The sequence below is a fragment of the Oncorhynchus mykiss genome, unplaced genomic scaffold (genome assembly GCF_013265735.2).
Source record: "Oncorhynchus mykiss isolate Arlee unplaced genomic scaffold, USDA_OmykA_1.1 un_scaffold_121, whole genome shotgun sequence".
Taxonomy (NCBI): domain Eukaryota; kingdom Metazoa; phylum Chordata; class Actinopteri; order Salmoniformes; family Salmonidae; genus Oncorhynchus; species Oncorhynchus mykiss.
Window position 1 is genome coordinate 600,528 of NW_023493662.1, and position 16,973 is coordinate 617,500.

The 16,973-nt window shown below is 43.4% G+C and overlaps 2 protein-coding genes across 4 annotated transcripts in view; both read right to left on the reverse strand.

Annotated features, from left to right (window-relative positions):
* Positions 1-499: 499 nt before the first annotated feature.
* On the reverse strand, positions 500-6,914 carry LOC110503178 (E3 ubiquitin/ISG15 ligase TRIM25). The gene is made up of 5 exons (XM_036972234.1): positions 6,256-6,914; positions 5,726-5,821; positions 3,543-3,776; positions 2,200-2,270; positions 500-1,011 (listed from the first exon to the last, which is right to left on the reverse strand). Exons 1-5 carry the CDS (start codon positions 6,850-6,852, stop codon positions 708-710), a joined length of 1,302 nt encoding a protein of 433 aa, XP_036828129.1. The 5' UTR covers positions 6,853-6,914; the 3' UTR covers positions 500-707.
* Positions 6,915-16,640: 9,726 nt separating this feature from the next.
* The window catches only part of LOC110511243 (E3 ubiquitin/ISG15 ligase TRIM25), a 16,478-nt gene continuing 16,145 nt past the window's right edge, over positions 16,641-16,973 (reverse strand). For all 3 annotated transcript variants that reach the window (XM_036972172.1, XM_036972171.1, XM_036972170.1), the window contains one exon: positions 16,641-16,973. This exon is cut by the window's right edge. The gene's annotated coding sequence lies outside the window, so the exon portion shown is untranslated.

The window sequence follows — 16,973 nt, forward strand, 5'->3', positions numbered from 1 at the left end:
CATTCAGAATGTGACCCAGTTCAATGGGTCTGAACAGAACTGGGGGACGTCAGACATCAAGTTGTCTAAACACAACTGGAATATAATTAGTTTGTGATTCATTGTTAATGGATTTTCAATGAGGAACACAGAGGAACAACCCTGACAACACACATAACAAAATAACACTAAAAACAAAGGGGGAGGAAACCACTAAAGTCATGACCATATTGTCATGTTGTAATGACAGGGAGAAACCATCTAACATCTAGAACACTACTTTAGACCTGGTTATAAGAAGCCTAGTGCACTACGCAGGGAATAGGGAGCTATTTGGAACAGAGACACTAACTCCTGGATGAAAATCTCTCTCTCCCTCATCTGTCTGATATATCTGCCCATTTCCCCTCCCCTCCTCCCTTTTCATTCTATTCTATCAGCCACACCACTAGCTCACCTCCACACAATACATTTACAAGTTAAAGACACACCTTGGAATAAATAACAAAGGAAAACTATTACTAGATGAAGTTGAGTGTTTTTTATTATTTCCCATCACCATAAATCATATTTAATCACTGAACAGTAGCAGACCTAACTTCATCTGTTCCTGACTCTGGATAGTGGATTAAAAAGACCATCAATCTCCAATGATATTAAAGTACTATTCTGAACATTACTGATATACTGAGTGGCAAGTCAAGATATCTGCTGGTTTTATTGTTTGGTCAACAGCACCACCTGCTGGACAGGTTTAATGTTGCTGGACTGAGCAGTATGGGAGGATGAAAGATGACACATTTAGGGCCGGTTTCCTGGACATCTACATTGAACATACTGTTTAGTCCAGGACTAGGATTCATCTGTGTCTGGGAAACCAGACCATATAGTTTAGTAGAAAGTAAGTGATACCAGCTTGTAGTGGGCTGACTAGTCCTGAATTGTCCTTTAGTTCCTGGACCATTTTCCATGCAGCTCCAGGTGACAGAGAACACATCAATTAGGACCGAGCCAACAAGCTGATCAATGATACTGAGGAGAATTACATAGAGACAGAGAACCAACTGAGAAAACATATCAATGGTTCTGAATGACAACCAATATACATCAACACCAGACATCATGATTCATGGAAATGTACAAGATTAAAACATTGTATTGAATTTTAATTAATAACAAATCAGTTTACAGTTTAACCAGCTCAGCTATAGACTACACCAGCATGACTAGTATCTATGTGGACCCTACTACAGTTTAACCAGCTCAGCTATAGACTACACCAGCATGACTAGTATCTATGTGGACCCTACTACAGTTTAACCAGCTCAGCTATAGACTACACCAGCATGACTAGTATCTATGTGGACCCTACTACAGTTTAACCAGCTCAGCTATAGACTACACCAGCATGACTAGTATCTATGTGGACCCTACTACAGTTTAACCAGCTCAGCTATAGACTACACCAGCATGACTAGTATCTATGTGGACCCTACTACAGTTTAACCAGCTCAGCTATAGACTACACCAGCATGACTAGTATCTATGTGGACCCTACTACAGTTTAACCAGCTCAGCTATAGACTACACCAGCATGACTAGTATCTATGTGGACCCTACTACAGTTTAACCAGCTCAGCTATAGACTACACCAGCATGACTAGTATCTATGTGGACCCTACTACAGTTTAACCAGCTCAGCTATAGACTACACCAGCATGACTAGTATCTATGTGGACCCTACTACAGTTTAACCAGCTTAGAAGTACCAGTGAGACCAAACCCAGGATAGAGGGGCTGAGTGAATGTGGTCTGGACTCTGTGGAGGAGGGTCATTGTGTCAGAGACACTGTAGAAGGACAGAGTACCTGCCTTGTGATCCAGGTACACTCCTACTCTGGAGGACTGAGGGCCTGATACTTTAGTCTCAACATTATTGTGTCTGAAACAATAACCACCTCTATAGTACTCTAAACTCCAGGACTTGTTATCTCCAAATCCACTATCTGTCCTTGTTCTGCTGATGTCTTTATATGAGACTGCTATAACAACAACACCACTCCACTTCACCTCCCAGTAAAAGCGTCCAGACAGACCCTCTCTACACAGAACCTGACAGTAGTTGGTGAATCTGTCTGGATGGACAGGATATGGTTGGACTTGGTCTGTATAGGTCACCTTTCTGTTCCTTTTAGACAGAGAGAGGTGTGTGTAGGTCACCTTTCTGTTCCCTTTAGACAGAGAGAGGAGTGTGCCTGCTGTGTTTGGGTCCAGTGTGAGCTGACAGGAATCTGGGAGAAGAGCAGAGACCAATGAGGGGAGTCAGAACAATAAGTTAAGTCAGATACTGTATCTACCCTGTCTTTGATTAGAGCACAGCAGAGATCAAATCAGAGAAATATGAGGAGTCAGATAGATACCCAGTCTTTGATTAGATCTACTATTGCTATATATTTCTAGAGGGATTGTTAGGAGTGTCAGTAAAAAGAGACTGTTAGTTACTTCACAATAAAGAGACTCACATTGTAACAACTGTTCTCTGGTCTTGGGCTCTGGAGGCAGTACAACATCCACTATATTCACTACAGACACACAAACACATTGACAGAGAGAGGGAATGTTATCATCAGACCATATTCCACATGTATATGACTAGTAGGGAACTTTCAATGGTCTAAAGTTGATGTTCTTATTGTTTTCAACACACCTGTAGTGGAGATCTTGGTCCATTCTCCTTTAAGGAAGTCTTCTAGTTTCTCTCTCAGTTCAGACACAGTCTTACTCACATCTCCAAAGTACTGAAGAGGACGGACAACGATGCTGGGTAAGTCTGAAGATACACTGATACTGGAGAGAGACTGATAACTCTGGAGAGAGAGAGAGAGAGACTGATAACTCTGGAGAGAGAGAGAGAGACTGATAACTCTGGAGAGAGAGAGAGAGAGAGACTGATAACTCTGGAGAGAGAGAGAGAGAGAGAGAGAGGGGGACAGAGAGAGAGAGAGGGGCGGACAGAGAGAGAGAGGGACGGACAGAGAGAGAAAGACTGATAACTCTGGAGAGAGAGAGAGAGAGAGACTGATACCTCTGGAGAGAGAGCGAGAGAGAGAGAGAGAGAGAGAGAGAGAGAGAGAGACTGATAACTCTGGAGAGAGAGAGAGAGACTGATACCTCTGGAGAGAGAGAGAGAGAGAGAGAGACTGATACCTCTGGAGAGAGAGAGAGAGAGAGACTGATACCTCTGGAGAGAGAGAAAGAGAGAGAGAGAGAGAGAGAGACTGATAACTCTGGAGAGAGAGAGACAGAGGGACGGACAGAGAGAGAGAGGGACGGACAGAGAGAGAGAGAGAGGGACGGACAGAGAGAGAGAGAGGGACGGACAGAGAGAGAGAGAGGGACGGACAGAGAGAGAGGGACGGACAGAGAGAGAAGGACGGACAGAGAGACAGACAGGGACAGAGAGGGAGAGGGACAGAGAGACAGACAGGACAACATAATGTGTGAGATGAATAGTTTCACATGAAGTTAATTTCATATCACATGTAACAAGACAGTTTAGTTACCTGGAGGAAATGGATGTGATCCTCTGTGTGTGAGAGCTGCTCCAGCTCAGTGCTTCTCTTCCTCAGCTCAGCTATCTCCTGCTTCAGTTGCTCCAGGAGTCCTTCAGCTTGACTCACTTGAGCCTTCTCTTGGGCTCTGATCAGCTCCTTCACCTCAGAGCTCCTTCTCTCAATGGAGCGGATCAGCTCAGTAAAGATCTGATCACTGTCCTCCACTGCTGACTGTGCAGAGCGCTGGAGAGAGAGAGAGAGAGAGAGAGAGAGAGAGAGAGAGAGAGAGAGAGAGAGAGAGAGAGAGAGAGAGAGAGAGAGAGAGAGAGAGAGAGAGAGAGAGAGACAGAGAGACAGAGAGACAGAGAGAGAGAGAGAGAGAGAGAGAGACATAGAGACAGAGAGACAGAGAGACAGAAACAGAGAGAGAGGGAGAGAAAGAGACAGAGGGAGACAGTAGGTACAGTAGTCTCTCTGCACCTCATTGCGTCAGACCTCTGCCACCCTGCTCTCCAGGTCCACCAGGACTTGTCCTCCCTCCTGGACAGACAGGTACAGAACACCTCTTGGTCCTGCTCTACTCTTCTCCCTCCTGGACAGACAGGTAATGAACACCTCTTGGTCCTGCTCTACTCTCCTCCCTCCTGGACAGACAGGTAGAGAACACCTCTTGGTCCTGCTCTACTCTCCTCCCTCCTGGACAGACAGGTACAGAACACCTCTTGGTCCTGCTCTACTCTCCTCCCTCCTGGACAGACAGGTACAGAACACCTCTTGGTCCTGCTCTACTCTCCTCCCTCCTGGACAGACAGGTACATAACACCTCTTGGTCCTGCTCTACTCTCCTCCCTCCTGGACAGACAGGTACAACGTTAACTAGATATTATCTGTGTCATTTATAGCCTGGCACAGATAGTAAAACTACTGTAGCGACCCGCACAGACAGCTGTGTGTTATGTGTTCGGCTAGTAGGTGGTTGTGTTGTACTTACCAGTTCCCAGTGTTCGCGGGGTCCGACATGCCAATCAACCTGCTATCTGCCAATCACAGGAATGCCTGGGATGTTCTGATGCCGGGCATCCTGGTGGTTGGCGGAGTGGCGTGGAGGGGGCGGGGCATTGGAAGTTAAGGTTCAGCCTTTGTTCTGTCTCTTACGTCTGGGCTTCACAAGAGAAGGTCCCGATTGGCTTGTGGGGTATCTTTCATTTATTTGGCGTGAGCTAAGGCCAAACAGTAGCCTGTGTAAAGTTGCTAATAAACCGTCAATTCGTAACTCAATCCTCTGTCGACATGAATGTGTCCTGTCAGAGCCGTTTCCTGTCCGTTAACTGTTAACAGTCTCGAGCCACAGCTTAACCAATGAGCTACAAGGAGGACTGACAGTCACGAGCGGTGCAGCAGCCTCTGCAGCAGCAGCCTCCCCCGGGTCCTAGTGCCCGTCCGGTAAGACGGTTAAGATGCGATGGAACGGTTGACGGAGAGAAAATAAATCACAGAGAAAATATATTGACTGATATATTGAATTGTTTAGGGAAGCTTTGGCTTTGGCTTTAATACATTCTGAAAATACTTGAAAACCAAAAGAGAAAAGAATAGTAGCCCTCCTCAGGAACAACAAAACCCTCACAGACCAACTTCTTCTTCTATGATATAATGGAGGTCCTCAAACCAACGTTAAAGGTGCATGGCGCCACCTACTGTTCTGGAGTGTGTTCAATCACAGTTTACACCACTCTAAATCCTCCTACCTAACTCAGTACTTCTGAGAAAATAAAAGAGTCCTACTAACTTCTAATAGACCCTCCCCCATCCCACAAATCCCTTCCAAGTGTAATGTTTACTGTTCATTTCTGATTGTTTATTTCACTTTTGTTTATTGTCTATTTCACTTGCTTTGGCAATGTAAACATATATTTCCATGCCAATAAAGCCCTATGAATTTAATTCAATTGAGAGAGAGACAGTTCCATTTTAATGTATAGGGGACATGAGTCGTCATGGTTACTCATGGTTATGTGATGAGGCAGTCCAGTCAGTTACATGAACCAGTCTATTCTCTGAAAGGGGTCCAGACAGCCTGTTCACAACAGTGGGGTCAGTGGGATTGGATAGCCCCCCCCCCCTCTCTCTCTCTCTCTCTGACTGGAGGAGAGAAGTGAAATGGTGTGTCTCCTCTGGTCAACAATACTCACCTTGAGAGACTCCACAGCCTGTTGGAGCTCTTTCAGCTCCTTCTCTCTCTCCTGGAATTTCTGCTGGACCTTCTGCTGACTCATCCCCAGCTGCCTCTGTGGAGAATCACTCTTCAATGAGCTATCAAGCTTTATTAGTCCAGTAGATCAATAGTATAGTGATGTGACATAGGACCCATAGAGAGGAAGGTCTACAATCCTGAGGAAGTCCCTTTACAATATTATATTATGTTGCTATGTGAATGATTATAGTTTTTATGGTAGGCCTACATGTATCAAGGGGTTGAGACTGAACTTTGGACTCATAAAAGGCCATTCAGAATGATAATAGTGTTTGACTTTAGAAAATGGTGATACATTTGGAGAATCTGGGTTAACATATCTATATACTCAAGGTTTGTGTTCATATTTGTCGATCCATTTCATATTGTATATAATATAATGATCTCATATTCAAACAGATTTAATTCCTACTGTATCTTTAATTCCTTGTTTATCAGACAGTCACCAACAAGTTGTTCTGGTCTTACCTGTTTCCCAGTCCTCTCTGCTGCAGCTGACACTGTATCATGGCCTTTATGTTCATCCATTGTACACAGCAGACAGATACACTGCTGATCGGTACGACAGTAAACCTCCAGCAGTTTGTCATGATGAGAGCAGATCTTCTCCTGTAGTTGTGCCGTGGCTTTGACCAGCTTGTGCTTCTTGAAAGCAGGAGATTCATAGTGAGGTTGGAGGTGAGTCTCACAGTAAGAGGCCAGACACACCAGACAGGACATGAGGGCTTTCTGCTTTCTGGTCCCAGTGCAGAAATCACACGCCACATCTCCAGGTCCAGCATAGCACAGAGCAGGAGGGGGAGCAGCCTGGAGTCCTGGCTTCTTCAGTTTCTCCACCAGCTCAGCCAACATGTTATTTTTCCTCAGATTAGGCCTTGGAGTGAAGGTCTCTCTGCACTGAGGACAGCTATAGACCCCTTTCAGAACATCCTGATCCCAGCAGCCCTCAATACAGCTCCTACAGTAACTGTGTCCACAGGGAATAGTGACCGGCTCCTTCAGTAGATCCAGACAGACAGAACAACAGAACTGGTCCTGGTCCAGCAGATCTCCCTGTTGAGCCATTTGGACGGTTGTTCACTCTCACACAGACAGACTCTGATCAGTTTCGTTTCCTCAGAAGAGAGTTAGTGGGAAGGGGAGGGACTTCCTGGTTCTGCCAGAGGGGTGGGGTTAGAAGGAGGGAGGGGTTCGAGGAATGGAGGAAGAGAGAGAGGAACTGCATGCAACAGCAAGAGGGAGACAAATAGTTTTGTTCCAAGGTTAGAGCCCTTAACATGGAACAAATGACATAATGAATCTTAAAATGTGAGTTGTTAGAATATATGAAGGGTAACAGTTTCTATGAAGTACGTATGTATCATTATTTTAATGACCTTTATAATGCCTTATAATACACCTATGTGTTGTGATTAATCAATAAGGCCTGAGGAGGTGTGGTATACAGTTAATATACAGTACCACAGATAAGGACTGAGGAGGTGTGGTATATAGTTAATATACAGTACCACAGATAAGGACTGAGGAGGTGTGGTATATAGTTATGATACAGTACCACAGATAAGGACTGAGGAGGTGTGGTATATAGTTAATATACAGTACCACAGATAAGGACTGAGGAGGTGTGGTATATAGTTAATATACAGTACCACAGATAAGGACTGAGGAGGTGTGGTATATAGTTAATATACAGTACCACAGATAAGGACTGAGGAGGTGTGGTATATAGTTAATATACAGTACCACAGATAAGGACTGAGGAGGTGTGGTATATAGTTAATATACAGTACCACAGATAAGGCCTGAGGAGGTGTGGTATATAGTTAATATACAGTACCACAGATAAGGACTGAGGAGGTGTGGTATATAGTTAATATACAGTACCACAGATAAGGACTGAGGAGGTGTGGTATATAGTTAATATACAGTACCACAGATAAGGACTGAGGAGGTGTGGTATATAGTTAATATACAGTACCACAGATAAGGACTGAGGAGGTGTGGTATTGTAACGGTCTTCTAGGTGTGAAGGAGAGTCGGACCAAAATGCGGCGTGTAGATTGCGATCCATGTTTATTGTGACTATAGCAACATGAATCCAAATACAAACAGTGCAAAATAATAAACGTAATGAAAACCGAAACAGCCTAAACTGGTGCAAACTAACACTAAGGACAATCACCCACAAACACACAGTGAAACCCAGGCTACCTAAATATGGTTCCCAATCAGAGACAATGACTAACACCTGCCTCTGATTGAGAACCATATCAGGCCAGACATAGAAATAGACAAACAAGACATCCAACATAGAATGCCCACCCAGCTCACGTCCTGACCAACACTAAAACAAGGAAAACACACACGAACGATGGTCAGAACGTGACAGGTATATAGTTAATATACAGTACCACAGATAAGGACTGAGGAGGTGTGGTATATAGTTAATATACAGTACCACAGATAAGGACTGAGGAGGTGTGGTATATAGTTAATATACAGTACCACAGATAAGGACTGAGGAGGTGTGGTATATAGTTAATATACAGTACCACAGATAAGGACTGAGGAGGTGTGGTATATAGTTAATATACAGTACCACAGATAAGGACTGAGGAGGTGTGGTATATAGTTAATATACAGTACCACAGATAAGGACTGAGGAAGTGTGGTATATAGTTAATATACAGTACCACAGATAAGGACTGAGGAGGTGTGGTATATAGTTAATATACAGTACCACAGATAAGGACTGAGGAGGTGTGGTATATAGTTAATATACAGTACCACAGATAAGGACTGAGGAGGTGTGGTATATAGTTAATATACAGTACCACAGATAAGGACTGTTCTTAGACACACAACGCGGATAGTTATTAATTAACACAAATACAAATACATTTATTTTATTGGTCGCATACACATATTTATCAGATGTTATCGCGGTTGTAGTGAAATGCTTGTGTTCCTGGCTCCAACAGGGCAGTAATATCTAACAATGCTTGTGTTTCTAGCTCCAACAGGGCAGTAATATCTAACAATGCTTGTGTTCCTGGCTCCAACAGGGCAGTAATATCTAACAATGCTTGTGTTTCTAGCTCCAACAGGGCAGTAATATCTAACAATGCTTGTGTTCCTGGCTCCAACAGGGCAGTAATATCTAACAATGCTTGTGTTCCTGGCTCCAACAGGGCAGTAATATCTAACAATGCTTGTGTTTCTAGCTCCAACAGGGCAGTAATATCTAACAATGCTTGTGTTCCTGACTCACAGAGGGCAAATCTAAAAAGTAAAATAAAATATTAGGACAAGCATTGATAGATATATATATATATACTGTTTACTGTGATGTGATGCATAGATAATTTGACTAGAATACAGTATATACATATGAAGTGGACAGTAGTAGTTAAATAGGACAGGCCTTGACTAGAATACAGTATATACATATGAAGTGGACAGTAGTAGTTAAATAGGACAGGCCTTGACTAGAATACAGTATACACATATGAAGTGGACAGTAGTAGTTAAATAGGACAGGCCTTGACTAGAATACAGTATATACATATGAAGTGGACAGTAGTAGTTATATAGGACAGGCCTTGACTAGAATACAGTATATACATATGAAGTGGACAGTAGTAGTTAAATAGGACAGGCCTTGACTAGAATACAGTATATACATATGAAGTGGACAGTAGTAGTTAAATAGGACAGGCCTTGACTAGAATACAGTATATACATATGAAGTGGACAGTAGTAGTTAAATAGGACAGGCCTTGACTAGAATACAGTATATACATATGAAGTGGACAGTAGTAGTTAAATAGGACAGGCCTTGACTAGAATACAGTATATACATATGAAGTGGACAGTAGTAGTTAAATAGGACAGGCCTTGACTAGAATACAGTATATACATATGAAGTGGACAGTAGTAGTTATATAGGACAGGCCTTGACTAGAATACAGTATATACATATGAAGTGGACAGTAGTAGTTAAATAGGACAGGCCTTGACTAGAATACAGTATATACATATGAAGTGGACAGTAGTAGTTAAATAGGACAGGCCTTGACTAGAATACAGTATATACATATGAAGTGGACAGTAGTAGTTAAATAGGACAGGCCTTGACTAGAATACAGTATATACATATGAAGTGGACAGTAGTAGTTAAATAGGACAGGCCTTGACTAGAATACAGTATATACATATTGTAGCGGTATTTATTAGAGGGGTAAAGATAAAGATTTTGTTGGGGCGCCAGGCAGGTATTAACCCTGCCGAAAGGAGAAGAGTAGAATAGAGAGAGTACCACTACCAGACACACACACATCAGCAGAAGAGACTGCCTAGAGTGTAGCCTGTTTACCAGATAGCCAGTGGAGAGAGAAGAGAATACACACCCTATAAAACCCACATCACAGCACAGGAGTAACCAAGAATACCTCATACAATAATAATGTCAGAGCAAGTGAACAGTAACTTCATACAAGAAAGAACCCAGTCATCATCAGAGGATTTGTAGTAACCTGTATTATGTTCCAGTGGATGAGAGCAGAGGGTATGAATGTGGGGGGTGTTCATAGACACAACAAAGGCGTGCCGGTGTCCTGTCTGACCGTCCGATGGTTTGTATGTCAAAGCTTCGCAACAATGTTGCTACTAATCCATGAGACCCATAACCGGCGCGGTGCCAAACGATAACAACCACGACCTAGAGCTGTCACACCGATGATTGAGTTAAATAGTTTATAAACTACACACGCTGAAAATAAACCCAACTTCTGCAGCATAGCACACACAGTCAAACTGTCGCGCCAACCAAGAGCTCCTCTCCAGAGAGCTGAAACAGCTGTGTTTACTTCCTCCTTCCTTACTGCTGATGCGCTCTCACAGTGCAGCGCACGTGAAGGCTCCGTGCAGGATTTCACCACAGCGCGAGCACATGGAAACTCACTCAAACACTGTCCCAAGTTCCCACAAGCTACTATAGGTACCCTAGTTAGCGAGCTTGGTGAAACTTGTTAACATAAATCTTTATCTTGTCCACATTGTAACAAACGTATGATTGCATAACAGCACATTGTGTAACATTACCACGGTTTTATGTTGAAAAATTGCGGAGCCAAGGACAACATACGTTCCTAGATGAAGGTCAGGCAAGAGAGAACAATAAGGGTGAACAGAAATACAGATAACCCGCGATGGACCAAACCAAAATAAACAACACTTTTACAATCAAGTGTATTTACCATATAGATATGAAAAAGTGTTTGTTCACCAAAACATAACATTATCTATGCAGCTGTAATTAAATAAAAACACACTGAATTATTATTATTATTATTATCAAACCATTAATATCCCCTCTTGACCTTTGAACTGGTCCTTGGGTGCAACTTGGTGCAGTAATCTAGTGGAACAACATCACACTGCTACACATACATCATGAGAACAATGCAGTTTAAAGACATTCACCTTTGGATAAGAGTGTCCTATATAAGTCTACAAGGTTTTCATTGGAATCCATTAGGAAGTCACATGATGACTGGGACCCTGTGAATAAACCTGCAATTCAAAATGGTTGGCTTGCAGTATGTTTGGCTTGGAGTCTTACATCAGCAGTTATCTATCTGCTGTGGTGATGACAGTAATACTGGAGGAGGTGCTGGGTAAACCCCAGGATGTAGAACACAGTTATCTATCTGCTGTGGTGATGACAGTAATACCCAGGATGTAGAACACAGTTATCTATTTGCTGTGGTGATGACCGTAATACTGGAGGAGGTGATGGGTAAACCCCAGGATGTAGAACACATATGGTTTATGGTGTCAATCAGTTTCTAACATGGTTGATGGAGACCCACCTTTCCCACGGTCCTATCAATGAAATGTCCTGTTTTATGTAGAAGCCCCATCTGACTTCAGATTGGTTCATAGGATCATACTGAAGTAACCTGGAAACACATGAGTTGATATCATTCTCCTCACTCCTCTAGAGGAGGGCTGGATGGAGGACAACTTCAACCTGAAAACAAACACATATTGTCCACATACCCTCTCGGGTTGTACAACACATTTAACACAACAGTTGTGTCAAATGCTTTTTATATCAGTGGTACAACCTGAGTGAGTACAGGAACATTAAGGGAAAAAAGACACTTTTCAGGCTGTAATTTCAGTAATCTGGAGATGTATGAAGTCATATTGGTTGGTGGTGACATATGACTTACTACTCTTTTAGTTCCTGGAGGAGCATAGGACCTCAACAGCCTCCTAGAGGAGCATAGGACCTCAACAGCCTCCTAGAGGAGCATAGGACCTCAACAGCCTCCTGGAGGAGCATAGGACCTCAACAGCCTCCTAGAGGAGCATAGGACCTCAACAGCCTCCTAGAGGAGCATAGGACCTCAACAGCCTCCTAGAGGAGCATAGGACCTCAACAACCTCATAGAGGAGCACAGGACCTCAACATCCTCCTAGAGGAGCATAGGACCTCAACAGCCTCCTAGAGGAGCATAGGGCCTCAACAGTCTCCTAGAGGAGCATAGGGCCTCTGCAGCATTGAGGGTTCAGCCCACAGGGTCATGGAGACATGTGATGCATGCTGCCCCACCACTACAGTGTGCAGTTAGGTCCAGAAGTATTGGCACCCTTGATAAAGATGTGTTCAACGTCATCATGAACTTTGCCCAGCAACAGGACATTTTAACCAGAAACCATGATACAACAACTACACATCAGCACACTGAACCCTCAACCTCTGACCCCTGATTGAGAGAAGAACCCAACAGTCTGCCTCCAGTTGACCATCTTTTCCTCCAGTCTGACAACAGGAACCTTCTACCACAACCAATCATCACAAACTCTGAAAGAAAAACACGGCACTCACACAAACTCAGACCGTCAGAGAAAGAACTGAACGATGTCAAAGATCATCAATCCCCAACATGACTCAATTACTGAACGATGTCAAAGATCATCCATCCCTTACATGACTCAATTACTGAACCAAGTCAAAGATCATCCATCCCCTAGATGACTCAATTACTGAACCAAGTCAAACATCATCCATCCCCTAGATGACTCAATTACTGAACCAAGTCAAAGATCATCAATCCCCAACATGACTCAATTCTGAGGATTCAGTGGATCGTTAGATCGGGTTCAAGTCCGGGCTCTGGCTGGGCCTCTCAAGGATATTCAGAGACTTGTACCAAAGCCACTCCTGCATTGTCTTGGCTGTGTGCTTAGGGTCATTGTCCTGTTGGAAGGTGAACCTTCACCCAATCTGAGGTCCCTAGTGCTCTGGAGCAGGTTTTCATCAAGGATCTCTCTGTACTTTGCTCTGTTCATCTTTCCCTCGATCCTGACTAGTCTCTCAGTCCCTGCCACTGAAAAACGTCCCCACAGCTTGATGCTGCACCACCATGCTTCACCGTAGGGATGGTGCCAGGTTTCCTCCAGATGTGACTCTTGGCATTCAGGCCAAAGAGTTCAATCTTTGTTTCATCACCAAGCCATGAGGTCGAAGGAATTGTCTGTAAAGCTCCGAGACAGGATTGTGTCAAGGCACCAATCTGCGGAAGGGTACCATTAAATGTTTTCGGTATGGAATGTCCCTAAGACCACAATGGCCATCATTCTTAAATGGAAGAAGTTTGTAACCACCAAGACTCTTCCTAGAGCTGGGCGTCTGGCCAAACTGAGCAATGGGGGGAGAAGGGCCTTGGTCAGGGAGGTATTTTTCTCTGACATGACCTGTCAACTGTGGGACCTTATACAGACAGGTGAGTGCTTTTCCAAATCATGTCCTATCAATGGAATTTACCACAGGTGGACTCCAACCCTGTTGTAGAAACATCTCAAGGATGATCAATGGAAACAGGATGCACCGGAGCTCAATCTCACGTCTCATAGTAAAGGGTCTGAATACTTATATAAGGTAATTCGGTTAATAATTTGCAAAAAAAATATTTATTTTTCGCTTTGTCATTATGCGATATTGTGATGTCATTATGGAGTATTGTTATATCATTATGGAGTATAGTGAGGTCATTATGGAGTATTGTGAGTATAGTGAGGTCATTATGGAGTATTGTGAGTATTGTGAGGTCATTATGGAGTATTGTGAGTATTGTGATGTCATTATGGGGTATGGTGAGGTCATTGTGGAGTATTGTGATGTCATTATGGGGTATGGTGTGTAGATTGAATAGGAACATGATTTATTTAATCCATTGTAGAATGAGGCTGTAACGTGACAAAATGTTTCTGAATGCCCTGTATGTATGTTAATGGAATTTGTTCACCCCAATAGTACAGTTTGTGATGTTTTTCTCCATATCTCTAATTACCATCTTATTAGATGGATCCATTTCCCCCCATTAGTTTGGGATTCAGACCTGCAGTCATCTTGATTTCAGACCACTTTGGAGAAGTGTTCCAAAGGCAGTAAATCTAATGTAGAATAAATGGAACCTGGATCCATTTCATTCTATTAACATGGTTTATGTGTTATAGCAGTAATGGGGTTAAACTGATATTAAAATGACAACTCCATAGGTGGTACCAGGTCAGGGGAGTTCATCTCTGCTCCCAGCATCCCTGGGACAGTACTGATCAACATAGCTGACCTGATGCAGAGGTGGACCAGTGATGTTTTCCTCTCAGTGGTGAGACTTGCCCTTCCATTTGACACACCTTTACCTGATGAGATCATACAAGATGTTACAGGCTTATTGCATGTGGAAACAGACCTAAAATAAAATAATAAAATAATGTTGAATACTTAATAAGCAGTGATTTGATTGAGTTTGTTGTAATGGAACCAATAGAAAAGTCCTAAAAGTACAAACAAACCCCGCCCACCTGGAGGACAAAGGAAATTCTCAAAGTGTTGGAAAAGTATTTTGTTATTCATTAGAGCAAAACATTTAGCAACAGAATGGAGTTATTTCACCTTTGATTTTTACTCCTCACTTTCCCTTTCAGGTCCATAGGGTTTTACTGCCCCCTGCTGGAGACTGGAGCACACTGCAGTCCCTTTCAGGCCCATAGGGTTTTACTGCCCCCTGCTGGAGACTGGTGCACACTGCAGTCCCTTTCAGGTCCATAGGGTTTTACTGCCCCCTGTTGGAGACTGGAGCACACTGCAGTCCCTTTCAGGTCCATAGGGTTTTACTGCCCCCTGCTGGAGACTGGAGAACACTGCAGTCCCTTTCAGGTCCATAGGGTTTTACTGCCCCCTGCTGGAGACTGGAGCACACTGCAGTCCCTTTCAGGCCCATAGGGTTTTACTGCCACCTGCTGGAGACTGGAGCACACTGCAGTCCCTTTCAGGTCCATAGGGTTTTACTGCCCCCTGCTGGAGACTGGAGCACACTGCAGTCCCTTTCAGGTCCATAGGGGTTTACTGCCCCCTGCTGGAGACTGGAGCACACTGCAGTCCCTTTCTGGTCCATAGGAATTTACTGCCCCCTGCTGGAGACTGGAGCACACTGCAGTCCCTTTCAGGTCCACAGGGTTCTACTGCCCCCTGCTGGAGACTGGAGCACACTGCAGTTCCTTTCAGGTCCATAGGGTTTTACTGCCCCCTGCTGGAGACTGGAGCACACTGCAGCCCCTTTCAGGTCCATAGGGTTTTACTGTCCCCTGTTGGAGACTGGAGCACACTGCAGTCCCGTTCAGGTCCATAGGGTTTTACTGCCCCCTGCTGTAGACTGGAGCACACTGCAGTCCCTTTCAGGTCCATATGGTTTTACTGCCCCCTGCTGGAGACTGGAGCACACTGCAGTCCCTTTCAGGTCCATATGGTTTTACTGCCCCCTGCTGGAGACTGGAGTACACTGCAGTCTCTTTCAGGTCCGTAGAACCATAGTAGAGACCAGTATGGACTATCAATACAGGTACTGTATGTAGAACCATAGTAAAGACCAGTATGGAATATCAATACAGGTACTGTATGTAGAACCATAGTAAAGAACATTATGGAATATCAATACAGGTACTGTATGTAGAACCATAGTAAAGACCAGTATGGACTATCAATACAGATACTGTATGTAGAACCATAGTAAAGACCAGTATGGACTATCAATACAGATACTGTATGTAGAACCATAGTAAAGACCAGTATGGACTATCAATACAGGTACTGTATGTAGAACCATAGTAAAGACCAGTATGGACTATCAATACAGATACTGTATGTAGAACCATAGTAAAGACCAGTATGGACTATCAATACAGATACTGTATGTAGAACCATAGTAAAGACCAGTATGGACTATCAATACAGGTACTGTATGTAGAACCATAGTAAAGACCAGTATGGACTATCAATACAGATACTGTATGTAGAACCATAGTAAAGACCAGTATGGACTATCAATACAGGTACTGTATGTAGAACCATAGTAAAGACCAGTAAGGACTATCAATACAAAGTGACCATTTAGAATGAGGCCCAATTCAATGAGAGGAAGTCTTAACCGAACCGGGGGATGACAGACAGGAAGTGGGGGGTGGAGATCTAATATATTGTTGTGCCAAACACTAAAGCATGATATTGTAATAAATCTGCACCCTATTCCCTACGTAGAACACTACTTTAGATCTGGTCAGAAGCACCAGGGAATAGGGAACCATTTGGAACAGAGACAGTAATTCCCCTGAACATCTTCCTCTTCCTCATCTGGTTTCTTGAACATCCCTTCAATCCTCCCCTCTTCCTCGCATCCTCCCTTTTCATTCTATTCTATCAGCCACACCACTAGCTCACCTCCACACAATACATTTACAAGTTAAAGACACACCTTGGAATAAATAACAAAGGAAAACTATTACTAGATGAAGTTGAGTGTTTTTTATTATTTCCCATCACCATAAATCATATTTAATCACTGAACAGTAGCAGACCTAACTTCATCTGTTCCTGACTCTGGATAGTGGATTAAAAAGACCATCAATCTCCAATGATATTAAAGTACTATTCTGAACATTACTGATATACTGAGTGGCAAGTCAAGATATCTGCTGGTTTTATTGTTTGGTCAACACCACCACCTGCTGGACAGGTATAATGTTGCTGGACTGAGCCGTATGGGAGGATGAAAGATGACACATTTAGGGCCGGTTTCCTGGACATCTACATTGAACATACTGTTTAGTCCAGGACT

What these genes read in the sequence shown, in the direction of transcription:
- LOC110503178 (XM_036972234.1), bottom strand. Translation starts at nt 6,852, where the DNA reads ATGGCTCAACAGGGAGATCTGCTGGACCAGGACCAGTTCTGTTGTTCT. An exon ending in CAGAGAGGACTGGGAAACAG is followed by an intron (nt 5,822 to 6,255) that starts GTAAGACCAGAA and finishes GATTCTCCACAG; the next exon opens with AGGCAGCTGGGGATGAGTCA. An exon ending in AGGCTGTGGAGTCTCTCAAG is followed by an intron (nt 3,777 to 5,725) that starts GTGAGTATTGTT and finishes CTCTCTCTCCAG; the next exon opens with CGCTCTGCACAGTCAGCAGT.